The sequence below is a fragment of the Cydia strobilella genome, chromosome 4 (genome assembly GCF_947568885.1).
Source record: "Cydia strobilella chromosome 4, ilCydStro3.1, whole genome shotgun sequence".
NCBI classification, from domain to species: domain Eukaryota; kingdom Metazoa; phylum Arthropoda; class Insecta; order Lepidoptera; family Tortricidae; genus Cydia; species Cydia strobilella.
Window position 1 is genome coordinate 17,795,115 of NC_086044.1, and position 24,438 is coordinate 17,819,552.

At 37.1% G+C, this 24,438-nt stretch overlaps 2 protein-coding genes across 2 annotated transcripts in view; both read right to left on the bottom strand.

Annotated features, from left to right (window-relative positions):
* Nucleotides 1-445: 445 nt before the first annotated feature.
* On the bottom strand, nt 446-9,525 carry LOC134740926 (alpha-tocopherol transfer protein-like). The gene is made up of 7 exons (XM_063673582.1): nt 9,053-9,525; nt 5,810-5,904; nt 5,098-5,251; nt 3,270-3,463; nt 1,149-1,295; nt 696-810; nt 446-492 (listed from the first exon to the last, which is right to left on the bottom strand). The coding sequence occupies exons 1-7, from the start codon at nt 9,228-9,230 to the stop codon at nt 446-448; spliced, it is 930 nt and encodes a 309-aa protein (XP_063529652.1). The 5' UTR covers nt 9,231-9,525.
* A 6,456-nt stretch (nt 9,526-15,981) lies between these two features.
* Nucleotides 15,982-24,438, bottom strand: part of LOC134740750 (clavesin-1) — a 30,842-nt gene continuing 22,385 nt past the window's right edge. The window contains exons 5-6 of the mRNA XM_063673349.1: nt 18,216-18,377; nt 15,982-17,374 (exon numbers count right to left, since the gene is read on the bottom strand). Of these exons, the coding sequence (XP_063529419.1) occupies nt 17,189-17,374; nt 18,216-18,377 (348 nt within the window). The 3' untranslated portion in view covers nt 15,982-17,188. The remainder of the gene's footprint in view (nt 17,375-18,215; nt 18,378-24,438) is intronic.

Below are 24,438 nucleotides of genomic sequence, written 5' to 3' on the forward strand. Positions count from 1 at the left end.
CGCGCACTGCATCTCCGTCCGAAAGCACGAATGACGATTCAGCACCTTCGCATGGAGAGGCGGAGACAATGTGTTATACACCATGCGGTTTTGGCATACAAATCGAGATTCCACAGTACAAAGTTAAAAATCGCAGCACTGGACGTCGCTCCGATATACGAAGCAGTTTTATAAGCACCTAAGAATGCAATAACATTAGATCGTTCATCTAAAGTTGTCCCTGAATCAAACTACGAGATTGTCAGGCAAACGACATTGTTTTCATGCGGCCAACGACTCGGAATGATTTCACCATAAGTCCCTATTCTCTGAGAATGATGCATTTACAGATAATACAAAGTATAATTTGTTGACCCACATCCTTATTTATCGTAACTAACGATATGTGAATATTTACTTATGTAACTAGGTAAAATGTTGATCAGTAGGTACCCTGTGTGCTGCATTATTTGTGATTTTCATTGTTCTTTACGTAACCGTAGGAATTAGCCGCTGAAACAAAAATAGTTGCTGGATAAAAACAAAGTATACAGTAGGTATCATAATTTAACATTTAGCTGTTCAATGAGTTCAATCTTTCTTGACTAGCTTTGTTGGATATTTATATAACGTGATAATACTGCTGGTCCTAAAGTGCAGAACAGAACTGCAGGCACATTTAATTTTTCCCAACATGCTTAACCTTTAAAACTTACCTTTAAAACCGTCCTCGTAATGTGATAGCATTTTCCACAGCAGTTCTCCAGTAACCTCCAACTCGGGCAACGAACCGCCGTGGCGCGGACGCAGCGCTTTGCCGTCCACGTGTGCCTACAAAATAATAAAATATTGGGTAAATTATTTCATTATTTCTATGTAACTTTTAATTCGCGGACAATACAAACCACTTAGCCGGTGGTTGGTTCATCAATATATTCAATGGTGATGCTAAGTGATATATGTATAACCTGCCTAAGTTTCTAAACTCTTACACTAGTTAGTTGCACTCTTCAGTAGATGTCTCACGTTAAGTCGATGTTGTTGCCGTCATCTTCTTCCAACAAGTCATTCCTGATCTTCCTGGGTCATATCAGTCCTAAACGAGGTTATACAAACTTACTGTTGTAAAACCTCTTTCAACGTGGACTATTCTGTAGCTTTCAGCGCACCTTGAGCGAGTTCATGTTGTTGCCATGGAAGTATATGCGCGAGCGCAGCTTCTCGCGCAGGAATGGCTTGAACAGCGCGAACACCATGTTGAACACGTACGGCTGATACACGATGTGTACCGCTTTAAGCCGGATCGGGGTGCATTCCTGGAAATAACATGTTACAAGTATATATATTTAGGTGCCATAGCCTACGGATGCTTTAATCCACATTGCACCCCACGCGCACGTAGCCCTCTAAAATGAACTACTTATTGGATTCGGCAGACTTGAAACTGCCGTGACACGAGAACACTGTCGAAATCACGGCCTGAATTACTGTCTTCAAAGTTATTCGCTAATGTTAGAGTCGTGTAAACAGTTACAATGGAGGTCGGAGTGACGTAAATGTGTAATTACACAAGACGAGGTCCTGGGCATAAGGCAGACGCCATACCTAATGCATTTTCTGAGAAGCAAGATTGAAGGTTGTGGCTGAGTCACATACACCTACTTGGTTATGATCAGGTTATAATGCAATTTGCCTGACAGAAAATAACTTACTTCTTAATAAAAAAAAGCTTTAGCAGGAGTAGCAAATCTAATTTTGTTTTGAGTTTGTGTTAAAAAATATTTTTCAACACACCAACTGGTACCTAAAGGCTCTCTTGATTGTTCAAAAACGAATTAGAAAATTGGATTTTATCCACATGTGGGGCAAAGTAATGAGACGCAAATTTTATTATTTATGTTGGCTGGTAGAATTGACTTTTAAATAATGATTTCGAATGATAAATATGGTGTCCTGGTGTGGTGAAAAATTTTGTGTTTCACTCGGTGGCAAAATTTGTTTAACCCTCATACCTTGAATCCCTCGCAACGCTCAAGATTCCCTTTCTCGAATCAAATCAATTTTGGAATCTTTCGCTTGCTCAGGTGTCAATAATAGCACGAGCGGTTAAACAACTATTTTGACCCCTTGTAAAACTAACTATTGATTTATGATAGGCATTTCAAGTAGAAACACTGCTATATAAATTACTAGCGATCCGCCCCGGCTTCGCACGGGTTACACAAAACCTTAACAAATTATACACCTAAACCTTCCTCGAGAATCACTCTATTGATAGGTGAAAACCGCATGAAAATCCGTTCATTAGTTTTTGAGTTTATCCCGAGCATACATACACACAAACAGACAGACGCGGTGGGGGACTTCACTACATAGTATAACACAAAGTCGCTTCCTGCTGTCTGTCTGTCCCTATGTATGCTTAGATCTTTAAAACTACGCAACGGATTTTGATGCGGTTTTATTAATAGATAGAGTGATTCAAGAGGAAGGTTTATATGTATAATACATCAGCATTGCACCCGTGCGAAGCCGGGGCGGGTCGATCGCTAGTTGTTTATAAGGTGTAGTGATAAACTGAAATATATTATGTCATAGATGAAAGTGACCAAGTCCTCCAGTGCCTGGGACTGGGATCGTACCAGCGTCTTCTGCATTCTCGGCAGAATGGCCTGGGCGCTACCGAGAAATTGAATAATCAAATTAATCAAGAAAGCCTGTTCCAGTATGGGTCGGACAGCTTCCTTTACTATACTCCACCATAAGGCTTTCGTTCCACCATGCACCATAAGGGTAAACTATAGGGTCCCTTTGTTTGACATAATTATTAAAAGTCATAATTATGTAATAATGTAATGATTGTCATATTATCATTAGTCATAATTCTGAAACCGTTAACTTTTAGGATTTTCCTCAGGTTATCCTATAGATAGGTTAGGTTAGGTAAGGTTTGTTTTATGGCAATCCTGCGGGGCTAAGATGGACGGCTGTCTATCATTTGTCACCATGCCTGTCACGCTCTAACATGTACGTAAGTGCGTTAGTGACGCATGATATGACAAGTAACAAAAACGCGACCATGTTACCGGTGCTGAAAAATTACGCGTCTTTGAGAAAAACTAAATTATGAGTATTATGACTAACGAAAATATGGACAAACAATACATATATTTTTATTTTTTTTAGGTAGGTTTAGTTTTAATCGTTTTATTTTATAAGTAGTCTTAATTTTGTTTTATACATTATGACTTAAAACTATATGGGAAACAATAGAGACCCGTAAACTATACCTGCACCCACTCGACGACCATCTTGGCAAAGGAGGGCGTGAACTGCAGCACGTGGCTAAGGGCCAGCCCCTGCATGTCCATGATGACGATGACACCGGAGACCTGCGTGCGAGGCTCCGTCATGGCCGCCTCCAGGCCCAACTGCACGCCGCGGAATACTTCGGATAGAGGCACCGCGCGAGGGTCCCAGCCCTCTGAAACATTTTAATTTAAGAACAATAACTGATTAATATATCTCAATTTCGAAATATGGTCGATGTTTCATTTGCCGAATTTTCATTTAACCGAACGCATTTTTTTCAATAACCGTTAAATTTTCTACTTTTGAAAAAAGTATCCTGTAGAAACCATTGGGTTGGGTTTGTTTAGTTAATAGATTGTCGACCCCTCTAAAAATTCAACGGTTTTTAGAAAAAACGCGTTCGGTCAAATGATAATTTCGGAATTTTAATAACCGGCTTTAAAATTTTCTGAGATGATAGGTAGGTCGTTCTTTTTTGTTTTTAATGCAAACCTTGACCATATTAGATTATTTTAAACCGGGTCACTCACGTATTATTAAGTCGAATAGTCGAATAATAGTGAGTGACACGGTTTAAAATAATCTAATATGCTTGACCATATTTCTGCAATATTATAATAGTTATTTGTTATACAAGGGTGCAAAGTTGTATTTTACCCGCGAGTGTGGAATTGAAACACGAGCAAGCGAAAGGATTCTATAGCTGAACCACGAGCGAAGCGAGTGGTTCTGAATTAGAATCCTGAGCGTAGCGAGTGTTTAAACACACGAGAAGTAAAATACATTTGCACCCGTGTGTAACACAAAACTTTTCCCCTCACTATAGCGAGGAAAGTGCAACATCCACAGGCGTTAGATCATCTTCATCAACTGGAATCACTAATTTTTTTGCGATATTATAACAAAAAACTCTGGAAATTCTTTACTTTTACGTGAGAAGTTTTTAAGTAAAAATTTTGTTGACAATGTTGACATTTCTGACGTATGAAAAATGATGCGTTTTGAAATTGCATCGACTTAACTTGTGCGTTCAGAATTATATAAAATAACATAATTATTAAAAAACAAACGTTTATTATGGAATTTTAAGGTTTATGACTTAAAATCATTAAATAAAGCTAAATCTGGTATTTTTTATTAAATTCTCAAACCATTTATATTTAATGATAATTAATATCGAACGAACCATTATTATGAGCGTTTTACGTTTTGTTATCTGTCAAGCTACTTAAACACGCTCCATCCAAGGTCAAATTACTTTCCCCACTAGTGGATAAAATGCGTTTTTCCCCGCTTGTTTTAAAGGATAAAAGACGGCTTTCCGAGCTAGTGAGGGGAAAATTATTTTTACTTGTCATTTGATTACCTACACTTACATCGTAATTACAGTTATACATCAAGTTAACATTAAGACTAAAGTTCATCAGCGAGGTTGACATCAAATTATGCAATTATGTTTTTATAAGAAAAGAAGTAATCAACATCAGCTTACATACGGACTTCCTGCGACTAATAGTTGACCCTAGTGTTATTAGTAATTAAATCTATGTCACTAAGTGTAGGTCCGGTTTTAATATTTTATTCAGCGTTTTTATTTTACACTCAAATGCTCTGAAATTCAAAGACAGAGTGGCGGCGTTAGGTTAGTCAGTTTCGTCTTTCAAAGGACCTCGCGAAACATATAAGTACCCGTGTACTTTGCGATCAAATTATATCAAACTGGCTACGCCATCACACTGATATATGTTTTATCTTTAAAGTCAACGGAAATACTTCACAAAAAATAGTTAATATCAATAAACTGACTGCCGGACTCGACGAACATGATACGCCGACCATGCTGGTCGCGCGGCGCCAGGATGGATATGATGGAGTGGTCGAAGGCGGCTCGCACCACCGACGGCATCAGGTCATGGCAGTAGGTTTCATGCGCGTGGCGGAATTTGTAGAAAGCTTGTATCTGAAAATTGCATAAAATAAAATTGGCATCTACAGAATATTAGATCAAGATAATAAAAAATTATCGAAGCTCTTGCAATATCACGTAGTCTTAATCAAATATTTCTTTTGTCCAAAGCTTGCATGAATTAGGGAGGTACTAAATATTATTATGTAGTTGAAACAACATACGAGTAATACTAAATGTACCGGCTAAGCAATCTCGCAAGCAACTTCGTCAGTGTCTTACATAACCCATGGAAATAAATTTCGCAAACCATAATTTGATAGCGCAAGAATTGACTATTAGGTAAATATTTGCGTATCAAAAACTAGTTTATTCGATACAAAGATATTTTCATCACACTTGCTCGAAAAAGATCTTTTTTCATGCAGGTGTACTGAAGGGCTATATTGTTCCCGCCGGAGTTATGGATTGTGAAAAAAGAAAAGCTATAACTCCCTAGGGAATTATTAGTCACTGTTGCCGACCCGACCCTACATACGATCCAGTACAACTACACCCTTTAGACTGATAACATGATGTTTTATGTGTGTTCATTTAATGTGGGATACGAACCTTCTTTAGAGCACTATCTGCATAAAATTTGCAGGGTCTGAGGAATTTCATCAGAAAGTCATCATTGTCAATAGGAATGTTAAGGTTTTTTTCACCTGCAAAAGATTAAAACAACACATCAAACAATATCAATCTAGCCAGAGCTCCCAAAAAAATCGCGTAATGCGAATAGGAATCAACAACCTCTTCCATAAATAATATTACACAAGGAATCTGTCTCCCCAGTCAGGGTCTCCAGTGTCTCCACACTATCATATGCATCAAACAAAATGCGCTCTGGCGGACCTTTCGGATGACTTCCCACACATCCCAGTGATTCCTTAATTGGCATCAAAGATAGATATAACTCCTTGGCATAAATAAATTTAGAGGACATAATTGGTCGTAGATTTCAATGAGAAAACTATTTAATAAATTAAACTTCGCGAAGTATTTTGTAAGTAATGACAAGTTCAAAGTTCCTACGTGTAGGTACCTACAAGAAACTGCAGGTCAAGGCTATTTTTAATGGTAGTGCCACAATGCACAAACAAATTATGCTGTAAACTTTGTTCGTTTCATTATTTCCGCGTTAGGTATTGTTCTGTTCGCTCGGTGCTCTACTTGTAGAGCTGTTGCGTGCACTTATAGGCAGTAGGTAGAGCAAGATCAAGGTCCGAATAATCATATCGTGGTACGATGACTTGTAAATTGGACATCGAGAAACTCAATCCTTTTAATTTCTCGTGTAATTGATGTTCCTACGACAGTCATGAACACATCGTCACTAGGTACCTACCTACGTGATATATGTAGGTGTGTGGTGACATCTTTCAAGGTTGCAAGTGATAATAATATGCTTTTGTTAATATTACAAAAACTGCAGAATCAGTCAATGATTTCAATTACCTATTTACTTTTCCTACTTCGTCGCTTATAATTAATGAAATAAAGAGAAGAATGAACGAGAAGAATGGACCTAGGTATTATTTTACAGTTTGGAAAAATTGTATAGTCTTAACCAAGTCTAAAGGGGCCCACTGACTATCAGTCCGCCGGACGATATCGGCCTGTCAGTTGTTCGGAACTGTCAAATTTTTGTTCTAACCGACAGGCCGATATCGTCCGGCGGACTGATAGTCAGTGGGCCCCTTAAGACTATACAATTTTAGCAGAGTACCAGAGTACCTATAGGTAGGTAGAACGTATTAATTATTGTAATTAACTAATTAGAGAATGGAAATCGACTATAATCGTAACCGAAATAATCGGTTATAACCTGGTAACGGTTATTTTCGGTTATTTATTTATGACTTAAATTCTATGAATTGATTTTATAATGACTACAAAATCCTGCCCTTTCTATAACGATATATACCTAATTTACTTGCCTTATTTATGAAATATTTTGATTGAATATATATACGTCCAAGGTCATATGTTCACTTTTACTTTATTTTGTGTTTTATTAAATGTACTCACATTCCCTAATACTAATACTGTCCCTTTATTTGCGTAATTTTTTGATTATTTGCTTGTAAATTTATCATTTTTAGTCGAAAATAACCGTAACCGATTATCGGTAATTTTTCGCGGCATAAACCGAAACTGGTTATAAATTTTGGCCGGTTATTGCATTCCCTAACCGAAACGCACCCTAAAGGCTCTCTTTATTCTTCAAAAACTAATGAGAAAGTTGCATTTTATCCACAAGAATGGCAAAGTTGCAAAGGTTGACATGCAAATTTTTTGTTGTTTCCTCATGTTGGCTGGTGGCATTGACTTTTAAGTGATAACTTTGAATGATAAATATTACATAGCGTTCATTTGGATTTGATTTGTAATGTACAGTACAGTTACTTAGTTTTTCCTCGCGTTGATGTGGTGAACATTTTTGTGTTTCACTCGGTAGCAAAGTCTGTTTGACCCTAGGCCTTGAACCCTCGCAACGCTTGAGATTCCGCTTAAGATTTGAAAACTCGTTTGCTCGAGTATCAATATTAGCACGAGGAGTTAAACAACAAAAATTTTTAGGGTTCCGTACCCAAAGGGTAAAAACGGGACCCTATTACTAACACTTCGCTGTCTGTCTGTCTGTCCGTCTGTCACCATCAGGTGTAGCATGACGCTACATCTGTCGACGTTCTTTGGAACTACTTCCGTGTCTAGTTTGCTTGTTCGTTTAGTCATTTCGTAGTAATCAAGTCAAAATGTAACATCGATATATCCGAAATATTTTTGTGTGAAGTGATGAAATTATACGTGTTACGCAGAAGAAATAATTTTACTGCACAGGCTGTATCTCATGAACCGTGATAACTAGACAGTTGAAATTTTTACAGATGATGTATTTCTGTTGCCGCTATAACAACAAATATTAAAAACAGAATAAAATAAATATTTAAGTGGGGCTTCCATACAACAAACGTGATTTTTTGCCGTTTTTTGCGTAATGGTACGGAACCCTTCGTGCGCGAGTCCGACTCGCACTTGGCCGGTTTTCTAGATCCGTTTCTAAGCGGCGCCAAAAAGCGCCTAAAGGGGCCGGCTGACTATCAGTCCGCCGGACGATATCGGCCTGTCAGTTGTTCGGAACTATCAAATTTTTGTTCAAACTGACAGGCCGATATCGTCCGGCGGACTGATAGTCAGTGGGCCCCTTAACCGCCTGCGTACAGTCAGCAAAACCATTAGCTTAGCACTCCTGTGTACACATTTACCATACTTGTTTTGAAGGCCCTAAACTCCCTGCAGGCAAAGTCATCTCTTAACCTAAAAGCAAGTATACTTTAATAACTCTAACATAGGAAAAATTTTTAGTGGTTATCTGTAGTTTATCTTTGTCTAAGATCGATTTTTCCTACAAATATTTTTGGAGCTCGTTGGAGATCGGCAAGCATCATTAAGGATATCGCCGCTGCCAAACGACAAATTAGTTGAAATGAGGACGAAACAATAGACGCGGATATTAACCTCTTCAATTCCTAATATCTAGTTATCGTCTAGAAAATAAAGTAGCCAATTGAGCATTTAATTATTTTGTCAATAATATTAAATAAAATTTAGGTAGGTACTTACACTACTTACCTATTTCAGGTACCTACTTACCTAGTATTCAAAACAGAAACTTTTTTGAGTTAGTTCATTTTGGAATCATTCCAAAATACTTACATGCATGTACCTACGTCAGAAACTTTCTTAAATTATAGCTTGAATTATGGCTATATTTAATGTTTTGTTTTATCATAAACAAGTATATTTTACCTTTTAATAGTTCTCTTAATTCTCGTAAAGCTTTCGCAACTACTTCGGGAGTCTCTCGTAATTCGGTCTCTGCCTTTTCTGTGTAAAACTTTTCCATGATCGGCCAATTCTCCAGTTGGATCTTACTATCTCCCCACATCACGAACGGCGTACCATTTTCTTCATATTGCAAATCCATTTTCGTTGCAACGGAAAAATACTAAGTTTCGAAAGTTTAAATTATACCGTAAACTGAGCGAGCGTACAACTTACACAGCCGCTGGACCTAAATGTCCCTTCACCGACACTGATGTCTAAACACGTACACTTTAGGATATATTTAGGTCATATTTTAGAGAAACTAAATATTTTTGGCACCAGTTTATGTAAGGATTAAGTAAGAGAAGTGATCCAACCGGTTCGTCTGTTTAGTAAAGATTGCCGAGACGTCGTTGTCGCGGAGCGTCGATCACGCGCGGGCTCGCACTGGCCGCTGCCTCTCTTAACGGTACCCTGCCAATGCCACTTCCATGGCACCAGCACTCATTTACGTAGGCGAGCTTACCACACTAGTTCATTTATCCAGATCTAATGTATGTCAAGCTTCCGGATGGATGCAAACCTCACTTAAATACATAAAAAGCTTAATCTCCGATAAACAGAGAACCTAGTGTCACAGTAACGAATGAGGAATGACGATTTTACGGCAATGCATATTCTATCGTTTCCGTTTATAAATATAATCCTATATTACAAATGATAAGATAAATAGAGATAAGATAGGATAAAAATGTATTCTGGGCGTTTAAACAAACACCAATTAACTAATAATTGTCATAAAAACACTTTAGGTAGGTATACCTATAACGTTAGATTGGTGTCAAGATATCTTTTGTGGATACCTGACGCTGCGCTGCTCCTTGGAAACCCTTCCAAAAGTGCGCAACTGCGCCAGTAACACCTCCGGATTTGCAGGCGTCCAAAGGCTACGGAGATCGCTTACCATCAAGCGGGCCGGGCCATATGCTTGTTTGCCATCGACGTTATATAAAAAAAACAATATAATATAAGCAATCGTAATTAGCAACGTTACAAAGGTATTACAACAACATAATTATAAACTAAGACTAACTTGATAATATGGTTTTCTTTAATCTACCTACTCGATCCCGTGCGAGTATCACACTCTTTGATCCCGTGCCACTAAAATAATCTTAGAATTAGAAGACCTTTCTTTTCAATTTCGACACCCCATTTCAAATATCCACCTGTATTTATAAGTACCCATTAGTATGTTCAAGTTCTTACCTACTTATCTAAAATGTTACATTCCCCTATAGGTACTTAAACTGGATTATATTTCCTTCCTTTTGACATATTATGTGTGCAACAATTCTTAACTCACTGCCAATTGTATTACTATTCTGCTTTATCTGCAACTTTTGACCGCCATTCTGACATTTGCATACATACATAACAATTTAATGCAATATGTTTCGAAATGATTAATTATTAGATTGATACACTTGCAATGTGTCTAGCCAAGACGCTTAATTGGTCAAAGCCAGCAGGCAGCAGCTGCTCTACCCAACCACACATAACAGCATCCATTGCAAAACCAGTCTTTTGGTGCCTATTTATTGGGAGTTGGGAGCATTGGGTGCGGTGCACGGTGCAAGACGACAGCGCCACACAGCGGTTGCAACTACATATTTAGTACTTATTTCTATTATTTTGACACAACTATTAACCTACATCCTCTCATCTGTGGCTTGTCAAAGATGTGCTATTCAAAATAGTGACCTTGAAGTTCAAATATATTTTGAATTTACAATTGCCGCAAAAACTGATGCCCGATTTAGTGGAAGCCGCTCGACCCCAATATCAAAAAAAAACCGCAAATCAATGTACAGGTTAGCCGTTTGGCACACGCATACTAGAGGTCAAAAAAATTTTTTTGACCCGCAGTTCTTAAAAAAAATCCCTTAGGAGGGGAGTGCTGAAACATTTATGTTTTTGTATGCCGCGTTATAGCGTATAACTTGATATAACTTGAACTTCTTCAACTTCAACTTCACCACCTTCCACCATCAACTTTTTCAAGTTTTACAACTTCTTTAACTTAGATTTCTCCAACTTCTTCAACTTCAAATTCTCCAACTTTTTCCATTTCTTCAACTTCAAATTCTCCAACTTCGACTTCTCCAACTTCTTCAACTTCAACTTCTCCATCTTAAATGTCTCCAACTTTTACAACTTCACCTTCATCAACTTCACCTCCTCCAATTTCTTCGACTTCTCCAACTTCTTCAATTTCCTTGGAGGTGGAAAATGGAAATGGAAGTGAAGTGAATAAAAGAAAATACTAATATCTTAAATTAAAAAGGGACTATAAGATCCGACCTTTCGTTACATATAAAGAAAATTCGCATTTCTGACTAATTAGACATCCCTTTTGGGGGTGAAAAGAAGGGTGTAATAAAAACCCGACAAGTGCGAGTCGGACTCGCCCACCGAGGGTTCCGTACTTAATAGTATTTGTTGTTATAGCGGCCACAGAAATACATCATCTGTGAAAATTTCAACTGTCTAGCTATCACGGTTCATGAGACACAGCTTGTTGACAGACAGACGGACAGCGGAGTCTTAGTAATAGGGTTCCGTTTTTACCCTTTGGGTACAAAACCTAAAAAGCCGATTTATTTAAAAATTAAGGTACCCAAATTACTAATTCCATGCAAACGAAGTCGCGGGCAAAAGCTAGTACTTATCTTCTTGTATTATGTATGACTATGCGAGTGGGAATAAATCATTATTCTATCCTATTCTATTCTAAAAACTCATACGTATAAAGCTATTTTGTGAATCACAAACTATATAGAGCTAGACAAAGTAACATATGAATGTTTCGAGTAAGTATTATTAATTTTACCTTGAAAATGGCGAAATCTTTATTATAGCTCTCATAAGCCATAAACATGCGCAATATGCACATCTTGCGATATGATCAGTGATTGAGAAATTTGAACATCCTGACGGTTTAAACCATCACGTTCGACTCCAAGGACACATACACACATATTGGACATATACATGCATATTGTTAGTTGCTATAAAATCTGTACATTTCTTGCATTGGAATTTTAAAAATTGATCTCAATTTGTTACCATGCTGCCATCATTTTCAATACATCTCGTTCGTACCTACCTACTTACTTCACTGGCCCAGTGACTAAAAAGGATCTTGACCACCGACACGAGAGGACGCCACTCTGCCCTATTCTGCGCCACTTTACACCAGTTGGGTACTCCAAGGGCGGACAGGTTTTTTTAGGGCTTCTTTACTCCAGCGGTATCTGGGGCGCCCAGACGGACGTTTTCCACCTAGGCGCCCCACATATTACGCTCTTCTCAGCTCGATCCTCTCCCATCCTCTTCAGCGTCCAGGTAACCGAGCCAGCGGAGAACCTACTTATACTCAACAGATTATTTTTTGTAGGAAGTAGATACGTCAGCAAACGATATTTTAGATTTAAAAAAAGGAAAAATGTTATAGTTTATCGCTTTAGGCACAATTCGAACGCGACCTTACGTAACACCGGTCCAATCACTAACCAAATGAGCTAGCGAAGCTTGCCAGACCTGTGCGTACCAGCATGCCAACATCTACCGTAAGAGTATTAGTGCAAATTTAATTAAGTACGAGGTAGCACATTGTTACCGGTAAATTTTCAATATGATTTGGAAATTCGGTGCTGTTAAGGTAGAATACTTTTACAGTAGATATTGCTATTCGCCGCCCTAAGGAATTTAAACAAAGAACTGAAAAATATAAACAAAAAATTGCAAGGGCTGGCAAACTTCGGTGGCTCGGTTGAGTTGATTAGGGCTGGTTCAGCTAGTGTTAAATAAGATTTACAGATCGAATGTTGCCCGAAGCGATTTTAAAATTTTACCTTTAATTTAAACATTTTTGCTCAAATTTGTTTCAAATTGTGATTACATTGAGACTAATTTCATAAAATTCTAACGCCGTTCCTGAGATTTCATATGTTTACGTTTTATTATTTTCTGAGGACCATCGCAGTTATTGCTATAATGACATGTCTAGGCGCTTACGCAGCTTTTACGCAGTTGACACAGAATAAACTGTGTCCCGCGTACATTGGGCTACAATACAATGTCACATTATGACAGTACAGTCTTACAAGTGAGCCAAATGCAATATTTTTTTAATTAAAAAAAAGGCAGACCGAAAATAGTACATTGTGCAACGAGGGGGTAAGTAAAATTTTGCAAACGAGGTCCATAGATTCACGACAGCCGCACGGAGTGCATTAAGACTCGAGTTTGCAATATTTTTACCCCCTGAGTTACACACAATGTTTTTCATCACACTTGCAAAGAAAAAACTTAATTTTAAGCAAAATAATTCTTAAATACGGTGACATTTCAGACATTCGTCCGCCCGAGTTAGGCATCGAAGGCACGGACCCGTCCGGCATTCAGCCACGATTGAAAATGCTCGTCAAGTTCGACTTTAACACGTTCCCTGTGCATGCATCATATGTGTAGCATTTAAGGGTGACGGATGATGCACGACCCCTTGTAAACTTAAAGCATTGCCAAAATTTACACGTGTGAGCTAGATGTTTTTTATTTGCGTGCACATACTGGCCACGAAAACTTTGGCAGAAAACACGTGTGTCCGGATGACATTTTCTATAATATTTCCTGGTTATGGCTGTTACAAATATTAACACAAAAAATATACATTTTTATTTTAAATAACAAAACACAATGAATTAATTGCATTTAAAGCACATGATAATTTAAATAAAATAATAATCAAATAAATTTGTAAAAACCTAATCAGAAATTCCTGGAATTTTTCTTTAATGGCAAACATTGTAGCATCGAAGAGACACTGCTTTTTACTCATCAAATACTGTCTTTTTGCTAGCTTCTGTAGGTGTCCTCCCTGTTCACTGAGTGTTCAGGCATCAATTTATAGTACTGAACGCATAGTTTTCTAAAAATTGTATTGTTACGGCGTGGAATTTTGGTCAGTTCATGGTGGCGGGATAAGTTAGATTTAATCGATGGTCCAGCCGAAGGTTCGGTACCTATTTTTAATGCCAAGAAGATAGCTGATGACTATTTGGTGGCGTGTTAAGAGAGACTGCATTAAAAACCGCAACAGACATCAAATCAGCCGCAATTTTTTTATACCAGAAACAAGTCTTGCGAACAGGTGATGAGGTGATAACTTGTCAGCTGATCAGCTAGCTATATCAATGTAGACCACAGATAAAAGTCCAAGAAAAATTACAAATAGCCCTAAAACATGTATGAATGATATGTGTGATGCACTGAGTAATGAGCTGATACGTGCATGCGTTACATTGTGGGCACCAGGTTGAAAGCTCATACGTGTATGCATCACATGTGAGGCACTCGGGAAAATGGGAAAATAGGAAAAACGGTCCTCATTAATGATGTTTTTATACATAAATATATTAATATATACTGTATAAAAGGTATTTACAAAAAAAGAAAAATGCACGCGAGGAGTCGATTTCTGGTTCCCAGTTACACAGGGAACGTGTTAAGTCGTACAAAGACGACATAAAATTGCTTATTATGTTCTATAGCATAAACTAAAGTCATATATTACGACCCTTATTAATTTAGCAATAAAGTCGAAAATCAGCCATACAAACTGCTTGCCCTGCCGACACGCCCCCGACCGGCGCGCTCCCGGCCGGCGTGCCCCGCGCCCCCGACCGGCCCGAGTATAATTTTCCTTAATAAATAAATGGATATTTTTGTATATTTTACTCACAATCGAAGTGAAAATAAATTGCCTTGGATAAAAATGGATCGCTTTATGCCCTGGTTGTACAATATCTACTATAAAAACAGCTATTAAATGAATCAAATTAAATATTTTTAAACATAAACAAATCAATTAAATAATAAAGGTTAATATTTTGAGATTTTTGAATGTAAAACTCATTTTATATCTTGACTTTTTTAGAAAAAAATCATAACTCGCCCGTGGGATTGAAATGGACTTTAGCTCCCGCTGCACTTGCGTGAAACAGCACTCTTACTGCGCAAGTGTGTCTTTTGAGTTCCGTAGTCAACTAAGGACCCTTAAAGATTCGCCATGTCCGTCTGTCTGTCTGAGCGACTTTTTTTAGAGTAATACCTATGATATTTTATTGTACAGACACGTGAAGTGAGAATAATTATTATTTTTGCTTTAATCCTATGATGTGATGCTGATGCGTTGTTGGATAGGTATTTTAAAACGATTTTTAATTTATTTTATAAAATGAATATTTTCGGAAATATCGCTCCCCCTCTTCAGCTGTTTTGACGCTACGTGGAACACGCGACACCAACATACTCACACCCATCCCGACCTAAAACATACGAGTATACATAGATTGCTAAAATCTTAACCTTCCTTTTGACTTTGACCCCTTTGTCGTCATTTAAAATCAAGGAAAGCTTCATAACAGAAGCCTTATTTAAGAGTCTCCGGCAAGCTCGGCCGAATTGCACCTTTTCATACAAACGTAGTTCCGCTCTCATTTTAAAACTACGTGTTGGATTGTAACGACACTTTTCAGATACAATGACAAGAGGTATATCTAGGTCTATAATTAGTTTATATAGCTCCAGTTTATAAAACAATCGAAAAAGAGCAAAAACAAGTTTTGTATGAAAAACTTAAATTCGCTGTATTTTTTTAACTATAGTATCTGAAGCTACATAAACTAATTACAGACATAGATATGCCTTATCCTATTGTAAGTACAAAGTTTCAGAGCAATCTCTATCTAAAATGAGAGCGGAACTACGTTTGTATGGAGAGCCGAGCTTGCCGGGGACCCTTAAGGGGGATTCATATTCTTCACTCATGTTAAATAAAACAACCGTTACTTTCTAAAAACTTCCTTTACTTAAAATACATTTCTAAAAGGAGACTTTTTCATGTATATACATAATATCTATTCTTTGAGCAAGTCAGGTATATAACACATTAAAAAATATGTTTTTTTGGAATAGAACTGCTAATTCTTGGAATGATTTTTGGAGACAACATAACTAGACTTCTAATTACTGATTGCAATCTATCCACGAGGCTAGAGAATTGTCTCCTTAGCCCGTGTTTCTAATATATATCACATACAAGTTGACGATTTATACCTAAATCTACGTTTTGGTGAACATGGTAATCAACTGGCACATACTCATAACATTCACAGCCTCTGTATATTTGAATTATAATTGTAAAAGGCACACATTTTCATGTCACATGTTTGAGCTTAAATTATATATTTATAAAATATAATTTAATAAAATATTTTTCTTGCATAGTATATATAAATGTCATGATATTCACCCACTTTTCCGTAGAATTATGCAAACATGAAACATTTAAATAATATTTTGAACCAGTCGTTTAGAAGTAAAACGAAGACATGTTATTTTTGTGTAATAATTACTTGCATCAAATATCACACTCAAAACATTGCAGCTGCTCCGACCATTCATAATGATTATTATAACTATAACTTAAAAATAGCTACCTACATAACCAATCCATAAAGACATTCACAACAGTTGTCATGGGCATTCATGCGACAATAATTACGTAATTACCTAAGAACCCTAATCTGAACAGCAGTCTTTGTATGCTTGCTGTATAGAAACACTTGTTTATGGCAATCTTGTATTAATCTACTTCGACCCCTTTATCTTAGCCTGGACCTCGAGGTCGTATGTGAAAGGAATCCATTTACAACCCACGGGAACGGCTTGTCGAATACAAGGGGTCTTTGTATATAGTTTGTGGCTTATCCACATTCTTAAAACATTAGCGAAGAGCATTTATTGAAGGTGTGAAAGGGACATTTGTGTTGACGCGTATTAATAGAATTTGAGATACCTATTTGAAACATTGAGGACCTAGATCTGGAAGAATATCTTGGAACTCTACCTGGTGACGAACTATTGTTCAAACTATTCTTTCTTTGCAGTCTTTTGGCTGGCGGAATTGACACCTAATCAATTTTTATATAATGTCAACACACGACACCAGACAAATGCGCTTCACCAAGGAGTAAAAACCACTAAATGCATTTAAGAGGTGTTGGCGAACCCGAAGGAGTTCCACTTCTCGATGTGCGGCATGATCTCGTTGATGACGGGGTACCACTCGGCGCCGCGGTAGTCGATGGCGAGCAGCTCGCCGCCGTAGTCTGACGGCAGGTGCGACGGCGCCAGGTACTTGTGCAGCGACGGCATCTTCGAGCCGTGGAAGAAGATCTGACAATTAATGGTAAATTGGTCAAAAGAGCGGAGCGCATTGCACTCATATATTATTATTATGTTTATATATATATATATATATATATATATATATATAATATTTGACTTTTTTTTTGGTTCTATTTCTCGTTATAATTTATGAATCTATCCTGCACCAACATTTATGTCTCGGTTTGACCTAATGGTTGACTGGTAGAGAATGCCTTTTGGCATTAAGTCCGCCATTTGTAAATTTTTCTTTGCTTGTGCAATAAAGTTTAAATAAATAAATAAATAAAATATATCGTATCAGAAATTAAATAACATCTATGTTAAAAAGTAAGGGAGGGGATAATGATAAAAGGAGGGAGATATTCTGCCCGCAGCTGTTATGCCTATACTGACGCATAACACATTTCGGGCATTAAATTCTAAATTCAATAGTAGATCAAGACAAGCGACAAAAGGCACCCATTTCTGATGAGATAGGCCAAGTGGGGTGAAAATTAGACGTAGGTTAACCCATTCTACCCATAAACCACTATTACCTAAATGAATAACTATTTGGTGTTTTTCTCTGAATCTACACATAAGTTTTTAAACATATTCAAATTATTATATTGTTAACACATATCGAATTATCGATGTAGGTGATGAATCGCTTTGATGGTGTAATGCAGTTTTACGTGAAAAAAATATATCGCAAAAAATATCATAAATAACACAAAAATTATTTACTTTAAGTTCCCTGTGCCTTATGCTAATATTTCGATGACTCGAGCTATTTCTGGCTTGCCAAGATAAAGTATGAGAGGTAGGCACCCTCCACGCAAGGTATAGATTAGTATTATATACTCACTCTGTGCTTGAGCTTCTCCCTAACGAAGGGCTTGAACATGTTCCAGACAACGTTGAACACCATGGGCTGCTTGACGAAGTGCACCTCCTTCAGCCGCAGCGGCATGGCGTCCTGGATGAACGTCAGCAGCCGCTTGGAGAACGACGGCGTCAGACCCATTGTCTGCAAACATAATAGAATAACTACAGTCCGTTGATTTAAAAAAAATCCAAGATTTTTGTTCCTAGATGCGTTAGACTACACGACTGGCTCGCATTTGTTGCACACAACGCAATTTGACACCAATATAATGGCCAACTTCGTTTCACCCGTAGGGCACGTCTTTACGGAGTAATATAAGTAATTTGTCGCCGTACTTGGTGCATCAAAATTATATTAAAACACGAATTATTTACACATTTTTAACATTAAGGAAAGTTAAACCACACAGACATGATTATTGCATCCATTTTATGATAAAATAATAAGTATTGTTTTAATTTTTGATATTCCAGTATCGGTTGCTACCTACGAACGTTAATTAGTACTTATTAAATATGATATAATCAGTTACATTAATTATTATACATAATAGGCACCTACTAGTGATAAATTGTAGTGTATCTACATGTACTTCAATGAGTGCAAACGGACGTACCTACTACTTAAACAATGTTAATAGGTAGTTACGTTGCTGAAACAGATTTTTACCGATATACAGGTATTTATGTACCTATTAACTCATTGTCAGTTACAAGAACGTATATTTAGTTTAATCATATTTGCATCTAACCCTTACGTTGCTGAAACAGATTTTTACCGATATACAGGTATTTATGTACCTATTAACTCATTGTCAGTTACAAGAACGTATATTTAGTTTAATCATATTTGCATCTAACCCGCAGCTTTGCAAATTGCTACCAATAGAAATGGAATTTCTTTTTAAGCACAATTTGCAGTAGCTATAATGGCGATAAATAGGCTATTATAACACTTCATAGATCACGGCCGTCTTGCGGCTGACCACAGGTGTCACCCTTAACATCGGACACCAGCGCGCCGAGATAGGAAAAACGTGCCCACACCTACTCGTATTTACCCATCAAACGTTTATGTCCTTTAACCATTTGGAGAGGAAAACACACTTCCTCCATCGCCCTGCGACATGGAACGGATGTTTAACTAAAATATTGACCTATCTGAGAGTAAGCAAGATCGAGAGGCGTTTTCAAATAAGTATACTCAATTTTATTGGAGATGTGCCTGGACACCCTTGTTCTCATTGCATCTAGGTCGATCTTCGACGCGTGATGCATCTCAAAATTCCTAACATGTAACACTATAACCGGAATAAACGTTGTTTTATGTACTAGCCTCGGATCAGACGTGACGTCCCTTGAGCCTAAACCCTGAATCGAGAAACGTTTTCCTCAGAGATCGATTCGTTGACCGTCCGATTATGTTGGCTCCGTGAAATGGATTCATAAGTTTCATGAGTTCATGACACATTAGTAGAATCACAAGGTTATTTGAAAATATTTTGACTGTTTAAAAATCGTATTGCAAGCATGACGATCGATAATTGGTAATTAAGTCAAGGAACTTGATCATAACAACTTGGAAGGTAGATTATAACAATTATATGTGTTTGGAACAATGGGCCCAGACGCGTGCTATGAAAATTATATGAATTATTATATTAATGGATTACGCACAATAATTGATATGTGCAAAATCTATTAATACCTACTAGCTTATATTGGTGTTATTTGGTTGATAATATGATAATGATATTGATATATGACGTTTTAATAATAGGATTATAGAAGAACGTGAAGCATGTGTTGATAATTCATCATAGTATTCATAGTTCATAAATGTGTCGTGAAGGTTTTCATAGATAATGAAAATCCGGTATCCGTTTTAAAATCTTTACCCGTACTGTCACTGACAGTGTCAACACTGAGATGTACGCTAACGAACGTCTACGTAATTTACTTTCTATACATCTCGCTCGCACTAATATGCCAGTACGAGCGAGATGCATAGAATGCTCGAGGGAAAGGAGTGTTAGGGTCGGCAACGCGCATGTAACTCCTCTGGAGTTGCAGGCGTACATAGGCTACGGAGACTGCTTAACATCAGGCGGGCCTTATGCTTGTTTGCCACCGACGTAGTATAAAAAAAATGAAAGTTACATGTAAAGTATACTTGTCCGTTTCGGTCTACTCATACTTTGGTAAATAGCGACGTAAACCTCTAAGATTTTCTTGGATATAGAAGTTGTATTGGATTGCATTCGTTTTCAATAAGAATTGTATTTGTAGTATTTATTAGTTGGTAACGACGATCGCTGCCTCTCGCGAACCGGCGGGGTAATCATATATTATAATTTATAAATAATATAACTACATATTAATTATTTATAATTATCAAGATCGTGGAGCACTCAAATAATAATTGACTAAGAATTTAATTATTTCACGAGCATTGGAAGGTTACCTTTGTTGCTCTCATTTTGTAACAGTTCCATAAATACCAAGTTTTATACGTTTAACAATAAAGAGACAATAGAAAGGACGATCTCAAATATTCTTTGTTGTGAGTATAATTGCATTTGCTAAGTACTTCAATTTGAAACAAATACATTGTTTTATGCGGTGTGTGAATCACGCGATAAATAATGCAAGTACCTCCAGCGTGCGAAGACGTGAGTTTCATGCAAAATCATCCCGATTTAGTATAGTCTGCATCTTCTCAAATTATTTTTACGCTTAAGGCGGTAATCTGTTAAACAAAATCCATTGTCTCTTTTGTGCGAGCGGTCGGCCTTTGTGTGCCATTGTGTGTTGACGCGTGCCACGGCGCGTGCGGCGCTCACACACAATGGCACATAATGGACGACCGCTCACATAAAAGAGACAATGGCTTTTGTTTAACAGATTACCGTCTTTAGCGTAAAAACCATTTGAGAAGATGCAGACTATAGTTAGTATAGTTACTGCCGCCCCTACTCGCGAACAAGATGTATGACTATGTCATACCAGACATCGAAGCATAGGTATAAACATTATTTTTATTTGATTGAAACTGGGTTATTACAACGTGATTACAACCAAAGATAGATATAACTTCGTTATAGATGGATACAGTCTAAGGAAACAACGTGCCTCGAAAATCACGAAAATTTGATTCTCGATCAGATGGCGCCACTACCTTTGGCCTACTCTCGTATATAGGGCGTTGATGGTTTCGTTTGTTATTTAAGAATTTTAACGCATATCAGTGAAAGAACATGGGTCAAAATCATATAAAAATAATTAATGCAAATAAAAAAAATCATTTATCCATATTTAAATACATTTTATCGTATTTTATAAATCTTCATTTTTAGTTTTAAAGTGTGTCGATAGATGGCAGTGAATTTACTGTGGTTACAAAATTTACTATGACAGTACCGCTCTATCCTATTATATCCTCTTTGTTAAAACTAATAATAGATATACTCGGTGTCATGAAATGTACCATATCTTAATACCTAGCTAAATTAGAAACGTGTAAACTAGGCAAGTATACAGTCAGTAAAAATATATGCTCTACTAACATTCAAAATAGTTATCTAGAGACGACTATACTGGCATGAGCCCGTGTTTATTTATTCCTATTTGATCTAAGAGTGACAAGCCGTAACTTTTCTCTTTGTTTTTTTAATACGACCAGAACTTTTGTTAAAAGTTTGTCACCAGCGAATTTTCATTAGAGCATAAAAAACATGAAAGTGTAGGTATATATGGAAAATTCTATGATAGGTACCTAGGTATTCTGGTCATGTTGCATTTGTCGTAAGTCAGGTACTGTCACGAGTTGCCTGTCGACCTGCACCCCAGTCCCTTTGTTGTGGTTGCGCGCGTCTTTTGTCATTCGGCATGCGCGATGCGCGTGCGACGGCGAGTGAAAGTGAGGCGATAGCGGCTGTTACTGCCACCCCGTACAGAGCGATCACCTCACCGAAACCAGCACCGTTATACTAGATATCGGCTCAAAGGCATACAGATGATTTGAAAATCTGATAGATGTTATCATTATCATTTCTACTATATGATACAGTTTTAAACTGATAGGTACTGTATTAATACCTAGATTTGTTCACCAAGATTCGCTTTATCAGACAGTACTCACTCAAGAGTAGGTAAGCGATAAGCTTATATTAATAACAATATACAAACAAAGTATATCGCTCTGTACACGTGTATTATAGTTATTTTATTATTTCACTTTTAGTTATTTATCAAATAATCAGTTCTTCAATCATGTACATTCTACAATAAGGCATATTTCTTGATTTTGAATAACCTCATTAAGAATAAAGGGTTTTGTAATTTGTTGTATGACTTCTCTAATGAACTCTGGGAGTGGGCTAGCGTGCCAGGCACCCGAACAAGCCACAATGAACCCTAACACAATAGGTGTAGAGGCCATTGACGCGTCTTTGTTGCAAACCCGTGTGCGTCTCAATCTAGGTTTCATCAAAGACGTGTATTCATTAATACTGGGTAGACTGCATATAAAGTTACCTGTGTCTTTTATAATAATTGCTCATATCACAGTAGTTACAGTACTATATTAAAATTGTATTTTAACTTTCTAACTACGAGTGTTTTGATTAAAAATTGAAATAATTAATATTACTGTGCAATAGGTTGCGGATTGATGAAACAATGGACTGTTTCAAAAATAAATACATAACGATGAGTCTTAGTGTCGTATGCATCGAGTACGAGTAGCATTATCTACTTCTACTAGGTACTAGGTTGTAGGTAGTAGGTACATAAAGCAAAAACGAGTATCGCGATTTTATAAAGAGATTAAAAGTTTATATTATTCACATGTCTGTAGATTAATAGCACACGAATACAATGTGTATTCACGCGCTTCGTAACAATAACACAGATGCTATGATTGTACAACGTAAATCTAGATCCATTAACAAGTGAGTGTTCGATTTCTTAACCTAATTGACTTGAAAGTTTACGCATATACCTACGACAGTCCAAAGCAACAAGGTATAAACAGAAATAAAATATGTAAATAAATATTATAGGACATTATTACCTACACAAATTAACTACATACTACATACATACTACAATCAGGCGGGCCGTATGCTTGATTGCCACCGACGTGGTATAAAAAAAAAAAAAAAAAAAAAAAAAAACTAAGCCGAAGTAAGCTCAATAAGGCTTATGTTGTGGGTACTTAGATAACGATATAATTATATTCTATGATCATAGAATGTGATCATTTCATGCAATGCCATTTTAGAATTGATCACTTCATGATATGGTTAGGTTAGGCTTGACTTGTTCAGGATAAGGCCACCCGATCATTTCAAGAAATGAGTAATTCTAAAATTTGAAATATTTGAATCCTGGATCATCAACTATATAGGCAGGGTCACTACTGACTAGGCCAGACAGGTCGTCAAAACGCATTGTATAAAATTTTATTCATAAGATACAACTTTTTGGCTTGGCGTCTTGGTATACGTTCTAGTTTAAATACTCAGAAGTACAATAGTTATTTGTGCAACAAGAGAGGAAAGTTGGTTTATCTTGCGAGTGTTTATTTTGAGTCCTGAGAAAGCGAAAGATTCTATAATTGATTCACGAGCGAAGCGAGTGATTCTAAGTTAGAATCTTGAGCGTAGCGAGGGACTCAAAAACACGAGATGTAAAATAACTTTGCTCTCGTGTTGCACACATAATTTTTCACCTCAGTAGTGAGAACAAATTAAAGGTAATTCGAATTACACAGAGATATTTTTTTTATAAAAGTATGAATTGGCAGTTTATGGCCTTAACTAAATTAAAAAGCTACTTTGTTTCACTCCCTGGAGTGAGGAAAGTCGCACTTTCCTCACTCCAGGGAGTGACGAAAGTAAGCTTGTTCGAGCTACTGAGGTGAAAATTAAATAAAGGCTAATTGGTGGTATATTGTATGTAACGTTAAATGACATAAAATGTAACTAAACCATGAGATGTATTTAAAAGATTACAAGTCATTTTAAATGTGGTGAAGACATACGAGTGGATGGCGAAACCGCAGCAACACAACAATGAAGCGCAATGGCTGTTATGATCTAAGATAAATCTAAGGATTACCAACTATAAAACGTTGTGCATGCTGAGTAAGTTTAAGTTGTAATGCTAGAATTAGCGCAAGGTTAGTGTAAATGCCTAGT